We start from the raw sequence: 17948 nt of genomic DNA, 5'->3' as shown, positions 1-17948 counted from the left end.
TATGGGAGAAGGAAGTGGTGATCTTGGCTTAACTGCCTTGGTGTGATACTATGTGGGCTTAGTGCGGTCAGATGACATCTGATTTGAGCTAGAGACAGCATAGTACAGACCGTGCTGGGTCTGTTCCAGAACAGAGCCTTCCAGGTCAGAGGTAACCATTGGAATAAATTTCTGCCAGCAATGTCAACTTCTGCTGCACCAGAGCTTTGCTTCATGTGACTACAGCTTCTTTTTCTGGTACTAGGAGTCCTCTTGAACCCTTGGGTGCATATGGAGAAGGCACTGGCTTTCTGCCTACCCAGCTCCATCCTCAAGAACAACTCAGCTCTCACAGGCCAATACGTCAGGAAATATCTATTCGTTGGCACAGACAAAAGGCAGGTCAAGACCTGTATTCCAACAGCTCTTTTCTGCCTGGTTCATAAATAGCAGGCCTTGATGGTTGCAAACCCATGTGAAACACAAAAGCTATTCCCTTAGCAACAGGTGGTATAACAAGAGTTGTGTTTATATCAGAGTAGCTGGAGCAACCCTATCGTGATGCTGTGTGTCTTGGCTGACCTGTGCATCGCTTTCAGAGCAGGAGAGACTTCTTGCTGCCTCTAACCCTGCCACATGGGGTTGTCACTGCAATGGGATTGTCATGGGGACTGAATAATATAAGTACAGGCAGAAGTCCTTTGCAGGATTGCTTTTGGCAGGGCATTTATGCTGTCTATGAGACCATGAGCAAGTCACTTAGCTCTCTGTGTTCAGATCTTTTCACTAAAGCATTTAAAAACTGGTGTTGCCTCTTTCTGTGCATGCATACAGTGCTGGCATAACTGGATCTTGTTGCAGTTTTGTTTCCCTAGGGTTTGTATAAGGCAAAGCACTATCAGAACATCTTGTGAATATGTGGGTTTAATAACTTCGGAACACCTGATGTGGGGAACATTGTAGGGCCTCCAGGGATAATGCAATGCACAGGCTCCTCAGATGGGATTCATCTTGCAGGCTAAGACTCATGCATTTAGCTGCCATTTGAAATGCCCCACAGTATCTGAAAAATCCTCATGTCGCTGTCAGACCTGATACAGGAACTGCAGCAAGCCCATAACAGCAGCTTAGCATAGCATCTCAAAGGGAGCATGCAGCAGAATTGAGCCCTATCTCAACAACTGTCCTCAAGTTCCCATAACATCTCTGGATGGGCTTTGCCTTTCCACTGTGGGGGCCCAGAGGGCTTCTTCAGTAGTTATAGAAACCCTGATATATTCTGCTTTTCAGAGAGCTTGCTCAGAGCTCCCCACTGCTTGCTGAAGACTTTCCAGTACATAAGTAGTCATGGGCATCAGGTGAAATGCCAGGTGAAACCAGGGGAGAAATGTGGTTTCCATTCATGAAGAAATGTAGAGCTGATGTACACTAGAGTGGCATCAGAATGGACAGCCGAGAAGGTAATGTTGTAGAGACTATGTCAAGAAAGAATTGTTCCACTTCACAATCGGTCAAAACTTAAAAAAGACAGTGTTAATACACTCTGTTGAAGTAAAAATTAATCTGTCTCTAGAGCTAAAAGACATTGCTTCCTATTTTCATCAGTTTGGTTAATGAAGTGAAAGAACAGAAAGGGCAGCCTTTCCACTAGTTGTATTATTGGTTTGCTCTCAGCCAGGCACAGCCCCAAGAAATGTCAGATATCTGCACATTTTCAGAGATTGTGACTTTGAGAGGATCCTGTCACGGAGAGGAGGAATATTGCTCCCATGGTCTCACCAAGGTCATTCCTAGAAATATGTCCCCTCTTGTAGCCCCCAAATCTGCCCTAGAGCCTTTTGCAGGAGGCAGCACCAGCTTGCCACAGTCTTTGTTTTGTGTCACCCTCACATTACGGTTTTCCACATCATCAGTGAATGTAATTTTGGCTTTCCTCAAACTGAGATACAGGTATTTTAAAGACCTCATTAAGACAATGCAGAGATCTGGATCCCAGTTGTATTCCTCAATCTTTCACTCTATGTTCATGCAAAAGTTCAAATACAAAGATGGCAAAAACTGTCTTGAAAAAAGTTACATTAGGGAGGACTTTTTTCTCTAATATGGGACTGCCCTAGTCTTTTAATAATCTTATAATCCCTGTTTCACAAATCTGCCTCTCTTCTTTCACTTTTGTTTTTATTTTCATTCTGTATCCACCTAATTATCATTTCCATACATTCCATATCACTAGCACTGGAATTTCCCATGTCTTATCTGTATGGCATTATTTTTTATTTACTCATTATACTGCATGATTAAATCGTTAAGGAAAATTCTTTTAATCTGTTTCCATAAAATCTGATGTCTCTGGGGCAGGCTCATTAAAATCTTGTGGTTTCCCAGATGATTTCTTGAGGCCTAAAAGACACACAAACCCCGTTCATTTATCAGTATATCACCCCTATCAGGTGTAGTTATAATATCCCAGGTTTGAAGATGTGGGACAGACCTATTAAAGACCGTGTCTGGGGGGATTTTGTTTGCATCTATGTCACTGATATGTTAAGAAACTTTTTACTGGGACATGTTCTTGTTGTAAAACTTTTATTTCATATAAACAAAAGGTTTGCAAAGGGCCCCAAGATGTCTGTAGCCTAGTCTCCTGACTTGCTGAAACCAGTCACTTTTTGGTTGGCGTAGCAGAGTGAGGGCCTATGTGTGAAAATGTATTTATTATCATACATTACCCTGCAGAGAGCTCCTTGCCAGAATGATTTTTATCCCCACAACCAGGGTGTTTGTTAGGGAGTGAGAAACCCCAGTTCATGTCCTTTTGGGCTGAGTAGGAACACGGCATCCGTGGAACAGGTTGATTGTCCTTTGCAATGTTGCTCATCTTTTTCTGCTCGTCGCTTCTGTCCAATCTGCCCAGCTGAGGACAAGCAACGTCAAAGTCATTTGTCTTGTTGCAATACATAGCTCTGGACATTGGTCACCAGCAGCTGCCACTGGTTTCTGGACCCCCAGTCACCGATGTAACCAGATGGGAGGCTGCTGTGTGAGCATCCCCATGCCACGCAGGCAGCATCCTTTGCTCTGGGTCCTGGAGGTCAGCACAGCAGCCCCCACCCAACCTGCTTGCAGAACCTGAGCTGATGTCCCCACACGGTGCTGTGCCATGAGCTGTACCAGCTTCTGGTGAGCTACCACAGGTGTCTCCATGCTGAGTGCTGTGAAGGTTTGCTTTGATCTCTCCCCCTGCCATTCATTGTTTGCTGTTTCTGGGTGTTTATCTGATGTTTGCTGTAATATTTGAACATCCCACAGTATTACAACTTGTCAAACAGTTGTTTTGCCTGGGGGATCACCCTACCTTGGGCAATGGTTGCATTTTCTCATGAATGTGTAAGAAAATGCAAGAACAAAGAACACATTTTCTTCAGCTCTTAAAAACAACCAGGCAAACACAACAACAGATTTTGCTTTCTGAAAGTGACTGTTGACTTGAAAATCTGCCCAAACCAATGCAGGCTTTGAGCAAACGTGCTCTTCTTAGTGCTGTGTGACACACTTGTCTGGGAATACCTTTATTTTATGATGCTTATCACACAATGAATAAAGTTGGATTGGAAAGTGATGGGAAAGATGAGCATCATTTGGAAAGCTGGGAGTACGTCTCTTGGTGCTGCAGGGCATGGCTTTCTGTTCTCTTCCTTATGCTATGTGTCATGCTTCACAATAAGGGACTGGAAAGAGTAGGCAGAAGCTGGCACTGATAAGCGTACAACACCTGGGCTCATTAGAAATGACGTGTGCTTTGCACACACAGAAAAAACCCTGCAACAGAAAAGAATGGCATCAACAGAGTGAGGTCACACGTCTCAGAGATGGGATGCCAAAAATTGTAATGAGGGTTCAGTCAGTTCCAGATCACTTCAATTTAAGACAAGGTGGTAAATGAGGTTGTCTGGATCTTCAGACTTCAAAGACCTCTGGTATAAACAGAGCCGCTGCATCTGTGTGATGGTTCAAAGAAATACCTGCATGCAAATACTTCCCACTCTGGGGAGAGTTTGCAGCCACAGCCTAGTCTTTTGTCTTGAGCCTATTGGTAACACATTTATTTTTTGTTTTTCTGATTTGGCTGCATCTGCCCATTTCCAAGGTGGATCTTACTCAGCCATGACTACTGCTTTTCTTGATAAGATCTTGTTTCCTGCTGGTGGGACTTGGTTAGTAATAGACTGAATGGGAAGAGAGGGTGGGAAAGTGATAAAAGTCACATTTTTAAGAATAAATGCAATCAAGGGCAAAAATTAATCCTTTTACCCATTACACATCTCCTGTTTCCAAGTATCTTGTAGTCTGTTTTAAGGAGGCTTCCCATGCCAGAGGTGCCCAGATGGGAGCAGTGGAGAGCTGGAGGGAAGGAGTGGGTGAGTAAAGGACTGAATGAATCTTTGTCCTCCAAAATCCCCCAGATCAGCCTAGCACTTGCAGTCCATAGATGCCTCACCTCCAGGTTGGCTTTGGCTGGCTTCTTTTTTTTGCCCACAAAATTGGACTTTTAAAGGAAATTTATAAATTACTGTTCTCTTCATTGGTTCCTTCACAAATTCCAGTGTGATGCAAAACGTAGCCACTTGAGCTTCCCAGGACTTGGGACCTTCATCACCAACCACAAGCGTTAGCTGTATGGAAGCAGGGGGCTTTTTTTATAGAAAGCAGCAAATAGGAAAGCCATTGAGAAGAGACAGAGACTTTCAGGCATGTTAAATCAAGTTGCCAGAGACTTTGGGGACCAGTTTTCCAAGGGACAAGAATGGGCACAAATTACTTGACTGCCCACTTAGAAGTGATCCCTGACATGCTGAATTTCTATTCCATTCCAAGGGTCCTAACCACTTCCATTAACAATAAGTAAAATGTGTGGATATTAATATCATATTAAAAGACTTCCTCTCCTCTTATACATTCATTGTCTATTGACATAAGCCCATGGCAGCATTAGCTTTCTCTCAATAGACCAGTTAAAACTGGTAAACTGGTTTGCCTCAGCTGCCAGACTGGAACTCTTTTAGCAAACAAACTGTTGCTGGGAAATGTTGCATGTTGGAGCAACTCACTGAAGAGGAGGTTGAAATACGAATGTCTAATAAGGACTCTGAATATCTAATAAGGACTCTGAATATCTAATAAGGACTTACTTTTTACATCATCCACCAGTGGATTAAGTAGATGCTGTTGTCCTGATTGCTTGAAGGTGACATTGCTGATCATTCATGCCAGAACAGAAAGCTTGTTAAACATGCTAACGTGCATGCAAATTTATCTTGGTTCCAAGATGCCTGAAAAGCAGCTGGATTCCTTGGCAAATATTTCAATCGGAAAGGTAATTACTGGCCAGGATACCAAAAATTTATCAGTGTTAATGCCATCATTGTCATAAATGGTGTAGGATCAAAGGTAAAATAAAATGTCTCTTGCACTCCTTTAAATGTCTTGATCTCTTGAAGAATGAAGTTACATGATTTGATAATATTCACCAGAGTGTTGTTGCACGTGTGCAGTAACGTGTTAAATACCATCTTTTTTAGCCACAGAATAAAACATTTAAGAAGCAGTTTTATGTTATTACATTCATATTATTTCCATCCTTCAAATTCTCTGTTTCCCAAATCCTTTGCTGACACTAGCTGTCCCCTTAAGAGACTGAGCTGCCTGGAAACTAACCCCTTACGGGTATTTTTGGGCAGGGCAGGTCCAGCGCTGGCCAGAGGCAGGAGGAAGCCCATGGCTGGGGACAGGAGCAAGGACAGGGCTCAGTGCACCCACCTTGGAGCTGGCAGCAGCAACATGCTGTTGGAGACCCTCTTTACCGTGGGGGAGCCCATTGCTATCACAGCCCCCTCCATGAGTGTCTGCCTGAGCTCCGTTTTGGTGTGTGTTTCCCCCTTGCTGCATTGCTTGTGCTTCATTAGTAAGAGCAGCATCACTTTCAAAGTGAATACACGGCCATGAATGGAGGAGTCCTCATGGGAAATTAATCCGTGTCAATTAGCACCCTATTATAGGCACGCTGCTCTTCCAGGCATGCACTAACTTCCTTGCTGACAAACTCTTAGGACTGTGAGCTCCCATGTAGGTGACAGGGATGGCTTTGCTCTGTTGAACCATGAGTGCCACCAGCCCTCCCCCCGCAGCTCCTCTTTCAAGCACTAAACCCAAATCAGCACTAGGTGGGGAAAGACAATAAATCCCCTCCTCTCTGGCCCGGGGTTAGGTGGTGAAGCACTGATGGGAACACAGCTGAGGTGCTGCCTTGTGGGCTGTTGGGAAGATCCAAATCAGGAGTGGCAATTAGATTTATACTGACCTCCCACCACCTGTCTGGTTTATTAATTTATGCACTCACAGCTGAAACAAATGACCGTCAAAATCTTCTTCAGCTTGTAGCCAGCAGGCAGTGAGATTCCTCCTGCTCTCACCCTTTGGGACAGGCATACAAATCCCTGCATGGTGTGGTTAGGGTTGCTGTCTTATGTTTCCTTGCTTGGTTAACCAGATTAGCAGGTTTTGGAGAACAAGGAATCAGCTCAGAAAATGGGTGGGTTTGATTCTTCTTCTACAGCTTTTTTATGGGCTGTGGATGGCTTCACTGTTGAAATGTCCCAACATATTGTGGCTCCGTCCTCTCGCACCATGGGTAAAGGGAGGTAAGGAAGATTCCTTTGCCCCATTGTTCCCACAGAAGCTGTGCCTGGACTTTTGGGACACTGTTAGACTTGTTCTCTCTTACTGGTGGTGTTAGAACTATTGGGGGTGTGCAGGGTCCTGCAGCTGCAGACAGCCCCATGTTAGCATAAACCAAATGTTAGCCTAGCAAGGCTTAAGAGTCAGGACTATCCTCTGTCACGTCCCAGAGTCGGACTGACTCAGGTTCGTGGATTTCCTTTGTCAGAATTAAGGTGAAACAACACCAGGGGAGTTCAAACAACAATCAACATTTATTCAACCTAGCTAACCTTGCCCAAGTACAAATGAACTTATCAATATGAACTTTGCATCATGTCATTAAGCCGCTGTTTGAAAGGAGAAGAGAGGTATAGAAAAAGAAGCCAAAAAAGGAACATGAAACTGTGTCAGAAGGAGATCCCTCCCATTGAGTCATGAGGTTCAGAGCAGACGCCCTTGCTTTCTGGACTCCTTCTCAAAGAGGAGCCCAAGGTTGTCTAGATCCACTCCTAGTCTCAGACTTGGTCAACAGTTTATGTTTAAAAGGATGAGGTATAGGGACTGTGGAAAAGAGAGAAGAAAAAGAGGGAGGGAGAGAGAGAAAGAAAGAAAGAGAGAGAGAAGAAAAAGGTTTCACCAGTCCTGGGTCCACCGTTGGTACAGCCAGCGTAGAGATCCAGTTCTGGAGAGTGTGCACTGAAAACTCGTTCTCCCTTCTTTTATAGTGTGTTAGTCAGTAGTCTCGGCATCCACAGTTCATGTTCCTGGGGTTCTCTGGAATCAGTTGGTGAGCTTTGGGGGGGTTCATTGGGGAGTTGCCTCTCCTTCTCTGCTGGCATGACCGCTTAAGATACAAGCACAGTCCCATCCTCTCTGGGGCCCCTCCTCCAGGTGCATATGCTGTGCTCCTTCTTCTGGTCACTTAAGATAAGGAATTGCAGCTTTGTAGAAGCATGGTCCCACCCTCTGTGAGGCCCTCTCCTCTGGCCACATTTTCCTGTTGGCACAACTCCAGCATTTTTACAGAGGCCATCTTCTCCACCAAAGTTCTTCAATGAATGTTTGAGACATTGACTATAATTTGTCAGACTGTCACATCTTCTAACGTAAGAAGAAAAAGAGGCACAGTGTGGTTAAAAATGGCTATTATGGGCATGATGGCCCCTCCAGCCTGGTTCTGGAGCTGTATCCTGGTAATGTGGAGACAGTGGGGGACAGTACTGCTGTGGCTGCCGCCAGCCTGGGTGACCCTCTGGACCCAGCTGACCACCCAGGCCATGCAAGGACCCTGTGTGCAGGGCTTCAACCTGACACAGTGACATGCATCTGACTATATCATCCATGACCTGGAGCATGCATGTGACCATATTCTTCGTCAGGTCTCGGCTTTGATTTGAGCCTCACCTGCTCCCCCTACTCTGCTCAGCTACAAGCAGTGGCAGCAGGTGCAGTGGGAGCTGCTCTGCTGCTCTCCAGCCACCCCAACCCCACCGAGCTTCTGCTGCAGCTGGTGGGTGGTTGACCCTTACCCAAGAGATGCTCCTCCCTAGAGCTGGCTGCAGGATGCAGTACTCATCCCTCTGGGGATAGGAGCATGGAAAAAAAAAAAAAAAAGCAAACCAAACCCTAAAGAGTGAACATAAGCAGAGCCCTGAGGAAGAACAGAGCAAACATCTGTGATACTCCTGACTCCGTACTACTGTGCCAGCCTCAGCTACTTCTGTGTTGGGGCTTCCTGAGTCAGATGTGGTTTCGCAGAGTTAGTGACTCCAGTGAATCTCAAATAAATGTGGCCAGTTCCTGAAAGGGTGTCTGCAGATCAGGATATCTGCAAGTGAGGTGTTTAGAGAGACACATCAGTTGGGTTTAGATGGCCAGTGTGAGCTGTGCCTCTGAGCTGAGCAGTTGCATTGCAACGGCCTCTGCCTGGGTTCTTGTTTTTGTCCACCACTGCAGAAAGTGCTTTGCTGTCTTCCCAGCTGCTGGGAGGGGAGCCTTTGTCAGGGTGCTGGCATCCCTTGGAGCCACAGTAACTGTGAGGGATGAGGGCTGGCAGCCGCAGTGCCCTTGCCTGGTCCCAGGGCTGCGTCAGCTTCGCCCTGTGCCCAGGCACACCCTGTCCTTCTGGCTCGTTCTCAAGTGTTCAATCACAGGAACAGAGTGCTCATCCCGGCCTCAGCTGATCTCACCATCAGAGGGTTTATCCTTAGCTCTGATCTCACTTATTCTTTCTTAAAGCCATGATTGTCATTCTCCCTTGACCATCTCCTTGCATTTCAACCCCAGTTAGGTCTGTATAAGGCTTTTCCCTAGTACCTCCTACCTCCTACACAAACTGTGCATGCCCAGCCCTTTCTATATTTTCCTTTCTTTGTCACACCTTAGCCACTTTTTTTACTTTTTCCAGAGCTTTCTGACCTGGGTTCTACAGCTGTGGTGTAAACCTGATACATTAGCTTCATGCTTTGATGACATATATGTCTAAAAGCCGTATGTTTGGGCTCTTAGGATGACAGCTAATAGCCTCAGGTTGTGTCATGCAAGGTTTAGATTGGATATTAGGAAAAATTTCTTCACTGAACAGGTTGTCAAGCATTGGAACAGGCTGCCCAGGGAAGTCACCATCCCTGAAGGTATTTAAAAGGTGTATAGATGGGGCACTTAGGGACATGGTTTAGTGGTGGACTTAGTAGTGTTAGGTTGATGGTTGGACTTGATGATCTTAAGGGTCTTTTCCAACATAAATGATTTTATGAAACCCCCTGGCATTTTCTGCCACAAGCCTGCAAGACAGATTCACATATGATTTTTGTCCATGCTCTAGCCTAGATGGGAGTCTTTGTCCTGCTAAACATCTTTCTTTTGAACATATGAACTTCTTCTCACCTTCCTGCCAATGCTATTTTCGGGCTTGGATTTCTAACTTTTCTCATCTTACAAATTTCTCTGACCTCCCCAGCCTCTGCCTCACCTCCCTGTAGAGTGTGACTGTTGTATTATCAGCCCATTCTGCTTCTGGAAACATGGACAAGCTGCAGAAGGCAGACATTTCATGCACACCATGAAATTAAAGAGTAGGAACCAATTTAGAAGGGATGTTGTAAGAGATCATCTAATCCATCTCTCAGCCCTGGAGCAGGATCCTATCAACTTAAATAATTCCCAGTATTTGTCTAGCCTGTTTTTCCAAGCCACCCAGGATGGAGGATCCACACCTTCCTAGGCAATCAGCTTCACTGTTGTCACTGTTAGAAAGTTCCCTCAATGCCTCATGTAAGACTCCTGTGATATTTTTTTCCTATGCAGTCCTTGTTTTTGCAGATATATGTGATATGACTGGGTGTTTCCTGAGCACCTTTATTGTTTCCACATTCTCTCATAAGTCTTATTTTTACAGGTCTCTTATTGCTGCAGATTTTGGCTCCTCCTTGCTATGCTTCGTTTCATCTCTAAAAATGCACATGAAAAGGCTGCAACTTCACACCCTCCCTCCATGAGAGGTGGGAAACAGGTGAGTTCAATATAATTCAGTGGGGCTAGTGCAGTCATGTCATTCAGGGAAAATCCCCCAGGCACTTCAGTAATCGTCTTAAATGAAAGGGCATGAAATTAAAATCACCAGAGACAGTCACATCCACTCATCTCCCTACTTGTATCTGCAGACCCACATGTAGATAAATGGCAGGATCACCCTGATCTGAGTACCACAGCCTGCCTGGGGACAGGGTTTTATTCAGTCTGAAGTTTAAGACCAATGAGGAATGAATTTTAATCCTGGACTGGCAGCAGTCAGAAGTTTGACTTTGTTATGTGGCGTGAGACCATTTCTGAGCTGAAAAAGAAATTCAAAGTGATGATATAATTCTCCCTTATCTTCTTGTGATACCAGCTTTATGGATATTGGGGGACCTAGGCTTTTATCCGGTGTGATTGCACTAATTTCCATTCTCATAGTGCTGTGGGTTTAGCTAAGAAGAGCTCCCACTGGATGGCTCAATGTATTTGGAAACGTCACAAGACCACTTTTTCTCTGAAGAGGTTAGTCTCAAACAGGAAAAGCAGATAGTAAGGTGGGAGAGAGAAATAGAAAAACAAAGCAATGAGTGAGTGGAAACATCAGTGAGATCTGTATTTTTTCTCTATGGATTTGCAGGAAGTCTTTCGTAGAGCCAGGAACAGCACTTAGCTCATTTGTGCAGCAGTAGGAAACCTCAGCAGTGAAACCCTCTCTGCTCTTCATCAAACACCTAGCCCCACCAAGGTCAAGGTGAGACTCCCTCCCCAGCAAATTGGATTTCCCAGCTACATGATCCATCCCCACAGGCAGCCCTTGTCCTGGGCTAGAGCTGTCCCGGGCAGTGGGATGGACTGGGTGAGCCTCCAAAGATCCTTGTATCTTGTATTTGTGATTCATTACGCCTCTGTACTTGTGGTCTGCATGCTGCTGCTGCGGAGGACTTGTTGTTTGTGTTGCCCTTGTGTCTGGAGGCCAGATAAGCCCAGCACCCCTGCTGTGCTACACAGCAAGAAGTCTACTTGGAGCAGTTTCTCGCCCAAGTCGCTGATACTGCAGTTGAGCGGGGGCACAAGAACATTTCAGTTCTTCCTTGCCATCAATGCAAAAAGTCCCGGAGGACCATAAACTAACTGGCTTTCTGTTCTGGCATGGGAGACGAGTATAGAGGATATCTTCAGGGTAGGAAACGTTTTCAGTGAGGCGGCACATCCTGATAAAACCTGCACACAGGGCAGGGAACCTTTGGGCTGATGGCAAGTTGGTCACTGCTGCTTGGCATTAGCTCATTGTGAGATCTCAGGGCATGGAAAACCTGCTATTACCTTATTACCTAAGCTGTGACCAGGCTGTCTCATAGCCACATGGATGCTTTCTCCCTGCTGGCTGGTTTGATTTAAAGCCCAGAAGTACAATAGAAGACTTTCCCAGCAACTTCCAAGTGTTTATATCAAAACTGCACCCTGGAGGACCCGCTTTGCAGCTCTGACATAATCAACCCCAGGAACCCCTGACAGAGCCTGCTCCAAGGTAAGCATTAGCAGTCATATTGCAAACAGAAGCCTCACGCCAGCTTGGAGAGGAAGCTCGCTGCTTTGCCACTGTCTGCTTTGCTGCTGTACTCGGGGCATGAGAGCTCCTAACTGTCTGATGGGAAGGGAGATGGGAAACCAGCCAGCAAAAACTCAGCCACGAGGAAAATTCCTGGCTGGCCCTTGCTACACTTTGCTTCTTTGGGCCTAATGGTGAGAGCACAACAGGGCTGTTCAAATGGTTTCTTCTCTGTCATTCATATGTATGGCAGAGGCTGAATGTTGCTCAAAGTCTGCACTGGAGACATACCTGATAGACCTCAGGGAAGCCAGTCTTTCCCCACAGGCTGCATACTCTAGACCGGGGAAAGACAAACAGCATTACTCATGCAGAGGAAAAAGCAGAACTTGTGCTTTAAATCTAAAAACAAACACTGGCGCTAGTGCTTTGCAGTATCTGTATTCTTCAGAGCACTTTCTCAACCACCACTTCCCCAAAACACAATTTATAAAGCCCTTGTGGCACACAGTGCTGTGTTCAGCAAGACTTGGCAGCTCCCTGTGCTTACATCCCATCAGCATGAAAGTGTCCCTTGGCCTCAGCTTCTTCCTGGCTTTCCTGGACCCAGGTGAGTTTTCCGCTGGGACCTGCGGGGTTGCGAGACATGGAAGTGGTCTGGGAATGGGTGCTGCGCGCGTGGGGCCATTCCTGCCGTCTGAGCCGTAAGAACCCCTCATCCAGCGGGATTTGCACCGCAGAGGGGTGACTGGTCTTGGGGGATCTTTGGTGCTATTAGAGAACGTGCAGATGAAGGTGTAGGCGTTTACAATGTGAGCTGGCCGTCGAAGCTCCCGTGGTGGTCACTGGTGATCTAGCAGGGACAGTCACAGGAGTGACACAGGTTACTCTGAGGCAGACAGACCTTTGGCGGGCTGAATTGATCTCCAGCCACCATTTACCACAAACTTAGGGGCTCATTTATTTTGCTCATGCCTGGGGTCGTGTGACATTTTAGACATTATATGTCATCTCAGCTGTCCGTCAGCTGTTCTCTGGAAGAGCAGAGACTGGTGTCTCTGTGGTCTTGTGTTATACCTGCCACCCCATATAGATGTCACAGCCACTGCAAGGTGCCTTGGATGGCACCTGGGTTTAGGGAACTGACACATGCCCTGGGCCTCTTAATTTGCATGCTGGACCCTGGGGTCCCAATGATGGTGTGTCAGGGAAGACATGATGTTTGTCCTCTGTTGATAAACACTCATTCCTTTCTAAGTGTTTCCTGCTGACTGCCTGATATTCCGATCTTCTTAAGGTGTTCCAGCAGGTAAAGTGTTTTCCCCTAATGCCTACAAAGAGATATCCCATTCCTCAGTTTGTACATAGTACAGTTAATACCTGCTGACAGCCTCTTGGTCCCGAGACCTTTGGATGCCTCTGCTCACTGCAAGGAGGGGATTTGGGGCCTGGGAATCCAGGGATACCTGAATGCCTGCCAGGACGGAGGGGTTTGTGGGGATGCTTTCCTAAGCAGCCCCAGGAAAACCAAGCAAACATCACTGTAGAGGAGACAAGGGAAGCTGGCTGGATTTTGGTGGTTAAAATGTAAAATGCTCTCCCAAAATGGATTCCTCTTACTTGCCCAAATTCAAGTTCATACTAGAATAAATAATAATAGAAATAATAAAATAAACCCTCACAAATTGAGCAATGAAGCAGGGAAAATAAGGGAAGAGGAATGTGAAAAGTGCTGATCAAATGCTGAAGTAAAACATTGATGAAAGGGGAAGTGAGATCCCTCATGACTGCTACCCAGGAATGTGTCCTTCTTTCCCCAGGGATCTCCCTTCAGTGTGAGGTTTGTCACAGCATAGGAAAAAGCTGCTCTGGCTCCATGAAAACCTGTAGTGGTGGTGAAGATACCTGTGGCATCATTCTGCATGAGGTCATGATAGGTATGTGAGACATCCACTACGGCTGTATGAGAGTGCAGCTTTCGGAGTGGGACTGGGGGATGGGTTTCTCTCCCCACCTCTGTCACTGGCCTTCTGGTGAGCCCTTGGATAATCTGTTCATTTTCCTTTTCACTGTCAGAGAACCCAGAGATCAGGATGGTCCAGGATGGGAAAAGCTCTCTGTTCCTCTATCTCAAGCAGCAGTTTCCTACTGGGAGAACTTGTTCTTGGTCGTGGGGGGGGGAGGACCTAGGCAGCATACTAGGATGAGACATTGGCTTTTAATTCTGGCTAAGGTGAATAGTTGGGTCAAGAGGCTGGACCGTGAGGGACACAAGGATGTTGGCATCTAGCACTGAGGGTGCACTGGCCATGGGTGGAGGGAGAAACTGGCCTGCATCTGAGTCCCATCCTCAAGCAGGGAAGGAGACACCAGGCAGCCTGGTGGCACCACCAGGGCTGAGCTGTCACCATGTCCCCATGGCTGATAAGCTGAAGATGAATGCTGAGCCCTGACACAACTCCACACTTGGTTGTGTTAGCGGCACGGCCTCGGTCATCACCCAGCTTCAGTGCTGTGACCATTGGCTTTTATACTGGAGGTTTATACTGGAGGTTGGCTCATATCCTACCAGCTTTGGTGCTGGGAGCTCTAGTGCACATCTTCCTTCTGCTTGTGCAAAGCCACCCTTCATCCTTGAAGTGCTGGAGGGGCCTCAGTAGACTCAATGTAACTGCTCTGCTCCCCATTACAACTTTTGGCTTTGGCTAATGGGGAAGACTAGACTTGCCTGTGTCAGGACACCTGTGGCTGCAACGGACTGTGTGATCTGCAGACTGTGCATGAAGAAATGTGGGCTATGGCTCAGAGGCATGTGGTTCACCCCATAAGCTCTGCAGTTGGGGCATTCTGGCTAAGGTACAACAAGGCCAGCTGGCTGTGAGGAGTCATGCTGTCTTTCTGCCTTTAAGCACAACGTGGAGAAGGAGAAATTCCTCACTAGTGCCTCATATGTGATGGCACCCTCATTCCTCTGAGGGGATCACTAGGATCAGTGGTGCTGCTTTTGGGGGGACTCCACTGTCCCTAGACCCCTCTCAGGCCCCAGGACAGCTGCTTAGGTACTAATGGGAGGGGAAGTGAGTTACCTTGCGGTTAATGACTTGGTGCTGCCCTCCTCTTTGTTACAGGGGGGATGGTAATCCCTTCGTCCATCAAGTCCTGCCTGCCGTCCAGCATTTGCCAGCTTGGCCCTATCACCATGAACTATGGGAAGGTAAAAGCAAGGAGTCACTTGGCTTGCTGCACAGGCGATGACTGTCAAACAATCTCTGTCTCCTGTAAGATCTCTTTTTCCTTATGCCCTGTCCCCTCTCTGTCTGCCCTGTCCCAAGGTGAGGCCTTCCAGGCTAAGCCATCACTTGGCTCATTCCTCTCGTTCCCTCATTAAAACAAATTATGGCCCATCTCTTTCCTTCCAGTGCCACCAGAGGACAATGTGCCCAATGGATACCAGTGTCCTGCCTGCTACAGCGTGGACTCCTTTCAGTGCGGTAACGAAATCGTAAACTGCACCGGATCCGAAACCCAGTGTGTTGACCTTGCCGGGTTAATGAATTCTGGTAACTGCCTTTTATTTGGGGCTATATTTAATCTTTTTGGTTAAATGGGTGAAATCAGTCTACGATGAAGCATCACAGAGAAATAAAAAAGGGCAAAAAGTGTGAAGGAAATAGAGGAAGAAACATGGAACTGAAAGGGAATATGTGTAAAGCTGATAAAAGGGCAGGGGTGTTTTTTTCCTCCTCCTCCCCCATCATGCAAGGATAACTGTTGGGATTCCTCATAGCATGGCATAACTGAGGTAAAGAGCAGAACTGGACTCCTGAAGCAATCTGATACATGGACATGTAATAAATATGACCAAGACCCTGAACCTGCTGGCCCTAGCTAGGATGGGTGAGGATGACTCTGGATCTAAGCCAGTTGCCTATCTAGTGGAGGTTCAGATGAAACTAATACAGAGCCGCTGGCTTTCTCATGAGGTGACACTGGCCACTGGTGACAAGACACTGTTTGTTGTAGTGGTGTCTCTACTCCTAGAGAGCCAGGGATAGGTCCCTCCCCATGAACGCTGCAGCTGAGCCTTTGGGGTACCCAAAGATCTTCTCTGCAAGGGAGCTCCAGCCTTTGAACAGCTGGGGTCACCACCAGCAAGTAATTCTTTCCTTCAGAAATTGTTTTCCCACCTCAGAAGCTGTAATTAGAGAGAGGAAAGTAGACAGCAAGCTCCCTGGTCACTTCCCTTTCCTTCCTGGCTGCAGGTAAAAGAGTTTCACGTTTTCATGGCAGTTCCACCTGTCCTCCAGTGGGCAACAAAAATAACATGGAAATTAAGGGCAGCGACACCAGCTGTAGAAGCAGACTGGAAAAAATTGTCTTGTGTATGGTTATGAATGAAGTTCCTCTGAATTGATAATATTGCTAGGTGATGATATGATGCCTGAAGGTCTTTGCTATACACTTTATAGATGTGTTGTCCAAACCCTGAATTAGAAGGTGTTTCACAGAGACAACATGAAGGAAAACAAGCATTTTCTTAGTCACCGCAATGGAAGAGTGATGCAATTAATTCAGTGTACCACCAAAATAAAAAATGCTCCTAACTTGTCTTGACTTGATTGATCAGCCACTGTAAATAGAGGAGACCTGTGCAGTGTGAATAGCTGTGCAGAGGAAGCAGTGATGTAGGGGAGCAAAGGAAGGTGAGGAACTAACAAAGTACCCTTATAAGTTATCTGTATTTGAGATAAAAAAAGTCCAGCAGAATATTCCAGACCTCCATAGTCTGTGCAGCAGAGAAACATGAGCAGTGTGAGCAAAAGGAAGCAAAAGGAGCAAGAATATCTGAACAGGGAGTTGGGGACCCAGTACCTTCTCAGGTCTCCTTCTCAGCTAGATGCTACAGTGGTGGTAAAGGACAAGTTCAGGTTTCAGGCTCTCCCTCAGTGGACATGTGAGCAGGGTTTCTCTGTTGGTTTGGCTAAATCCTGTAAGGCCTTAGAGAATAGACTTATCTGAATAAATGGCTCAGCCTGTTATGTCTTTGAGACTTCTCACCCACATGTCAAAATTGGCTGAGAGGTAGTCATCCTGTTCAAATGTGATAAGAGAGTCAGGGAGAGGAGGATGCAATGAACACCTGGAGTACTGTCACACAGCCCTGGTTTATTTAGGAAGCTAGGCAAGGTTCTAACAGAATGATCTTTAAATATGAGAAACAAAACTATTTAAAAGCTTTTCGATTTTTAAATTTAAAATGTTTAGATTTAAAAAAAAATCATCCTTATTCAGTAGAAAGAAAGAAAACACAACCCTAAACCCTTTGTATTTCAAGTCAAGCAGGGTGATCTTGCTGCTTCTTCAAATTTGTTCGGGGGATGGGAACAGACAGGAATGGGTTGGTGGGTTTGGAGCCAACTGGACATGAAGGAATGGGCAGTTCTTGGGGTGGAAATGGGGACCTCCTTGGCCAGGGAGGGAATAACTATGGAGACTGGTTCCCCTGACACATGGCATGTACTTCTTCTACTGTGTAGGTGGACTGTCTCTGAAAGCTGCCATGAAGGGTTGCACCACCATTTCTGAATGCAGTATTGTAGGAGATGGAAAAAACAATCTGGGGATGATGGACATAAAGTTAAGGCGGTTCCAATGCAAACCAGCTTCTGTTTTGGCCAGAGTGAGTGCTGGGTTTGCCCCTCGAGACACTGTCTTCATCCCTATCCTGTCAGGATTCATCTTGGAGAAGGTACTTTTCTGACTCTCACTGGGTTAAGCAAAGCCCATGACAAACTCCAGCAGTGGTTCATACCAAGTCCTGTTTGGTGTGGCTTCTTCTGTGTGGGGAGTTTGTTTTCATATTAGTTCTTCTTTTATAATTTCACAGAATAAAGACAGTACTTACACTTTTGTTTCCTCATTGATTTAATCTGATTTAAAGCTTCATAGGTATAGCTGTGGTTGGTTTTGTGTTACATTCTCTGAATGCTTTGTCCATACTGGGATCAGGGGGGACTGCACGAGGTGCCCATACACTCTACAGGCAACAGGAGCTCTCAAGGCAGCCTTAGAGTCTACAGCCACTATCTCAGGGTAAGTGATAAGTTTCAAAGCTGCTTTTCCAGGCTCTGAAAAGGACTGGAGATGAGTTCCTGGGAGGTTCACTCTGATTAGAGAGGTAGTTTGA

General features: G+C 46.2%; 1 protein-coding gene across 1 annotated transcript; it reads left to right on the top strand.

The window, feature by feature from the left end:
• Positions 1-12212: 12212 nt before the first annotated feature.
• On the top strand, positions 12213-17667 carry LOC142027085 (phospholipase A2 inhibitor gamma subunit B-like). Its single transcript, XM_075020728.1, has 5 exons — positions 12213-12371; positions 13582-13698; positions 14890-15039; positions 15181-15321; positions 17299-17667. Exons 1-5 carry the CDS (start codon positions 12323-12325, stop codon positions 17520-17522), a joined length of 681 nt encoding a protein of 226 aa, XP_074876829.1. The 5' UTR covers positions 12213-12322; the 3' UTR covers positions 17523-17667.
• Positions 17668-17948: the final 281 nt, after the last annotated feature.

The sequence above is a fragment of the Buteo buteo genome, chromosome Z (assembly GCF_964188355.1).
Source record: "Buteo buteo chromosome Z, bButBut1.hap1.1, whole genome shotgun sequence".
In the NCBI taxonomy this organism is placed as follows: Eukaryota; Metazoa; Chordata; class Aves; order Accipitriformes; family Accipitridae; genus Buteo; species Buteo buteo.
Note: the sequence above shows the minus strand (reverse complement) of the source record. Positions and strands in the feature narration are given on the sequence as shown.

Excerpts from the sequence above, each read along its gene's own strand:
- LOC142027085 (XM_075020728.1), top strand. The coding sequence starts at position 12,323 with ATGAAAGTGTCCCTTGGCCTCAGCTTCTTCCTGGCTTTCCTGGACCCA. Across the intron at positions 12,372-13,581 it reads CCTGGCTTTCCTGGACCCAG|GGATCTCCCTTCAGTGTGAG; the intron begins GTGAGTTTTCCG and ends TTCTTTCCCCAG. Across the intron at positions 15,040-15,180 it reads TCAAACAATCTCTGTCTCCT|TGCCACCAGAGGACAATGTG; the intron begins GTAAGATCTCTT and ends CTTTCCTTCCAG.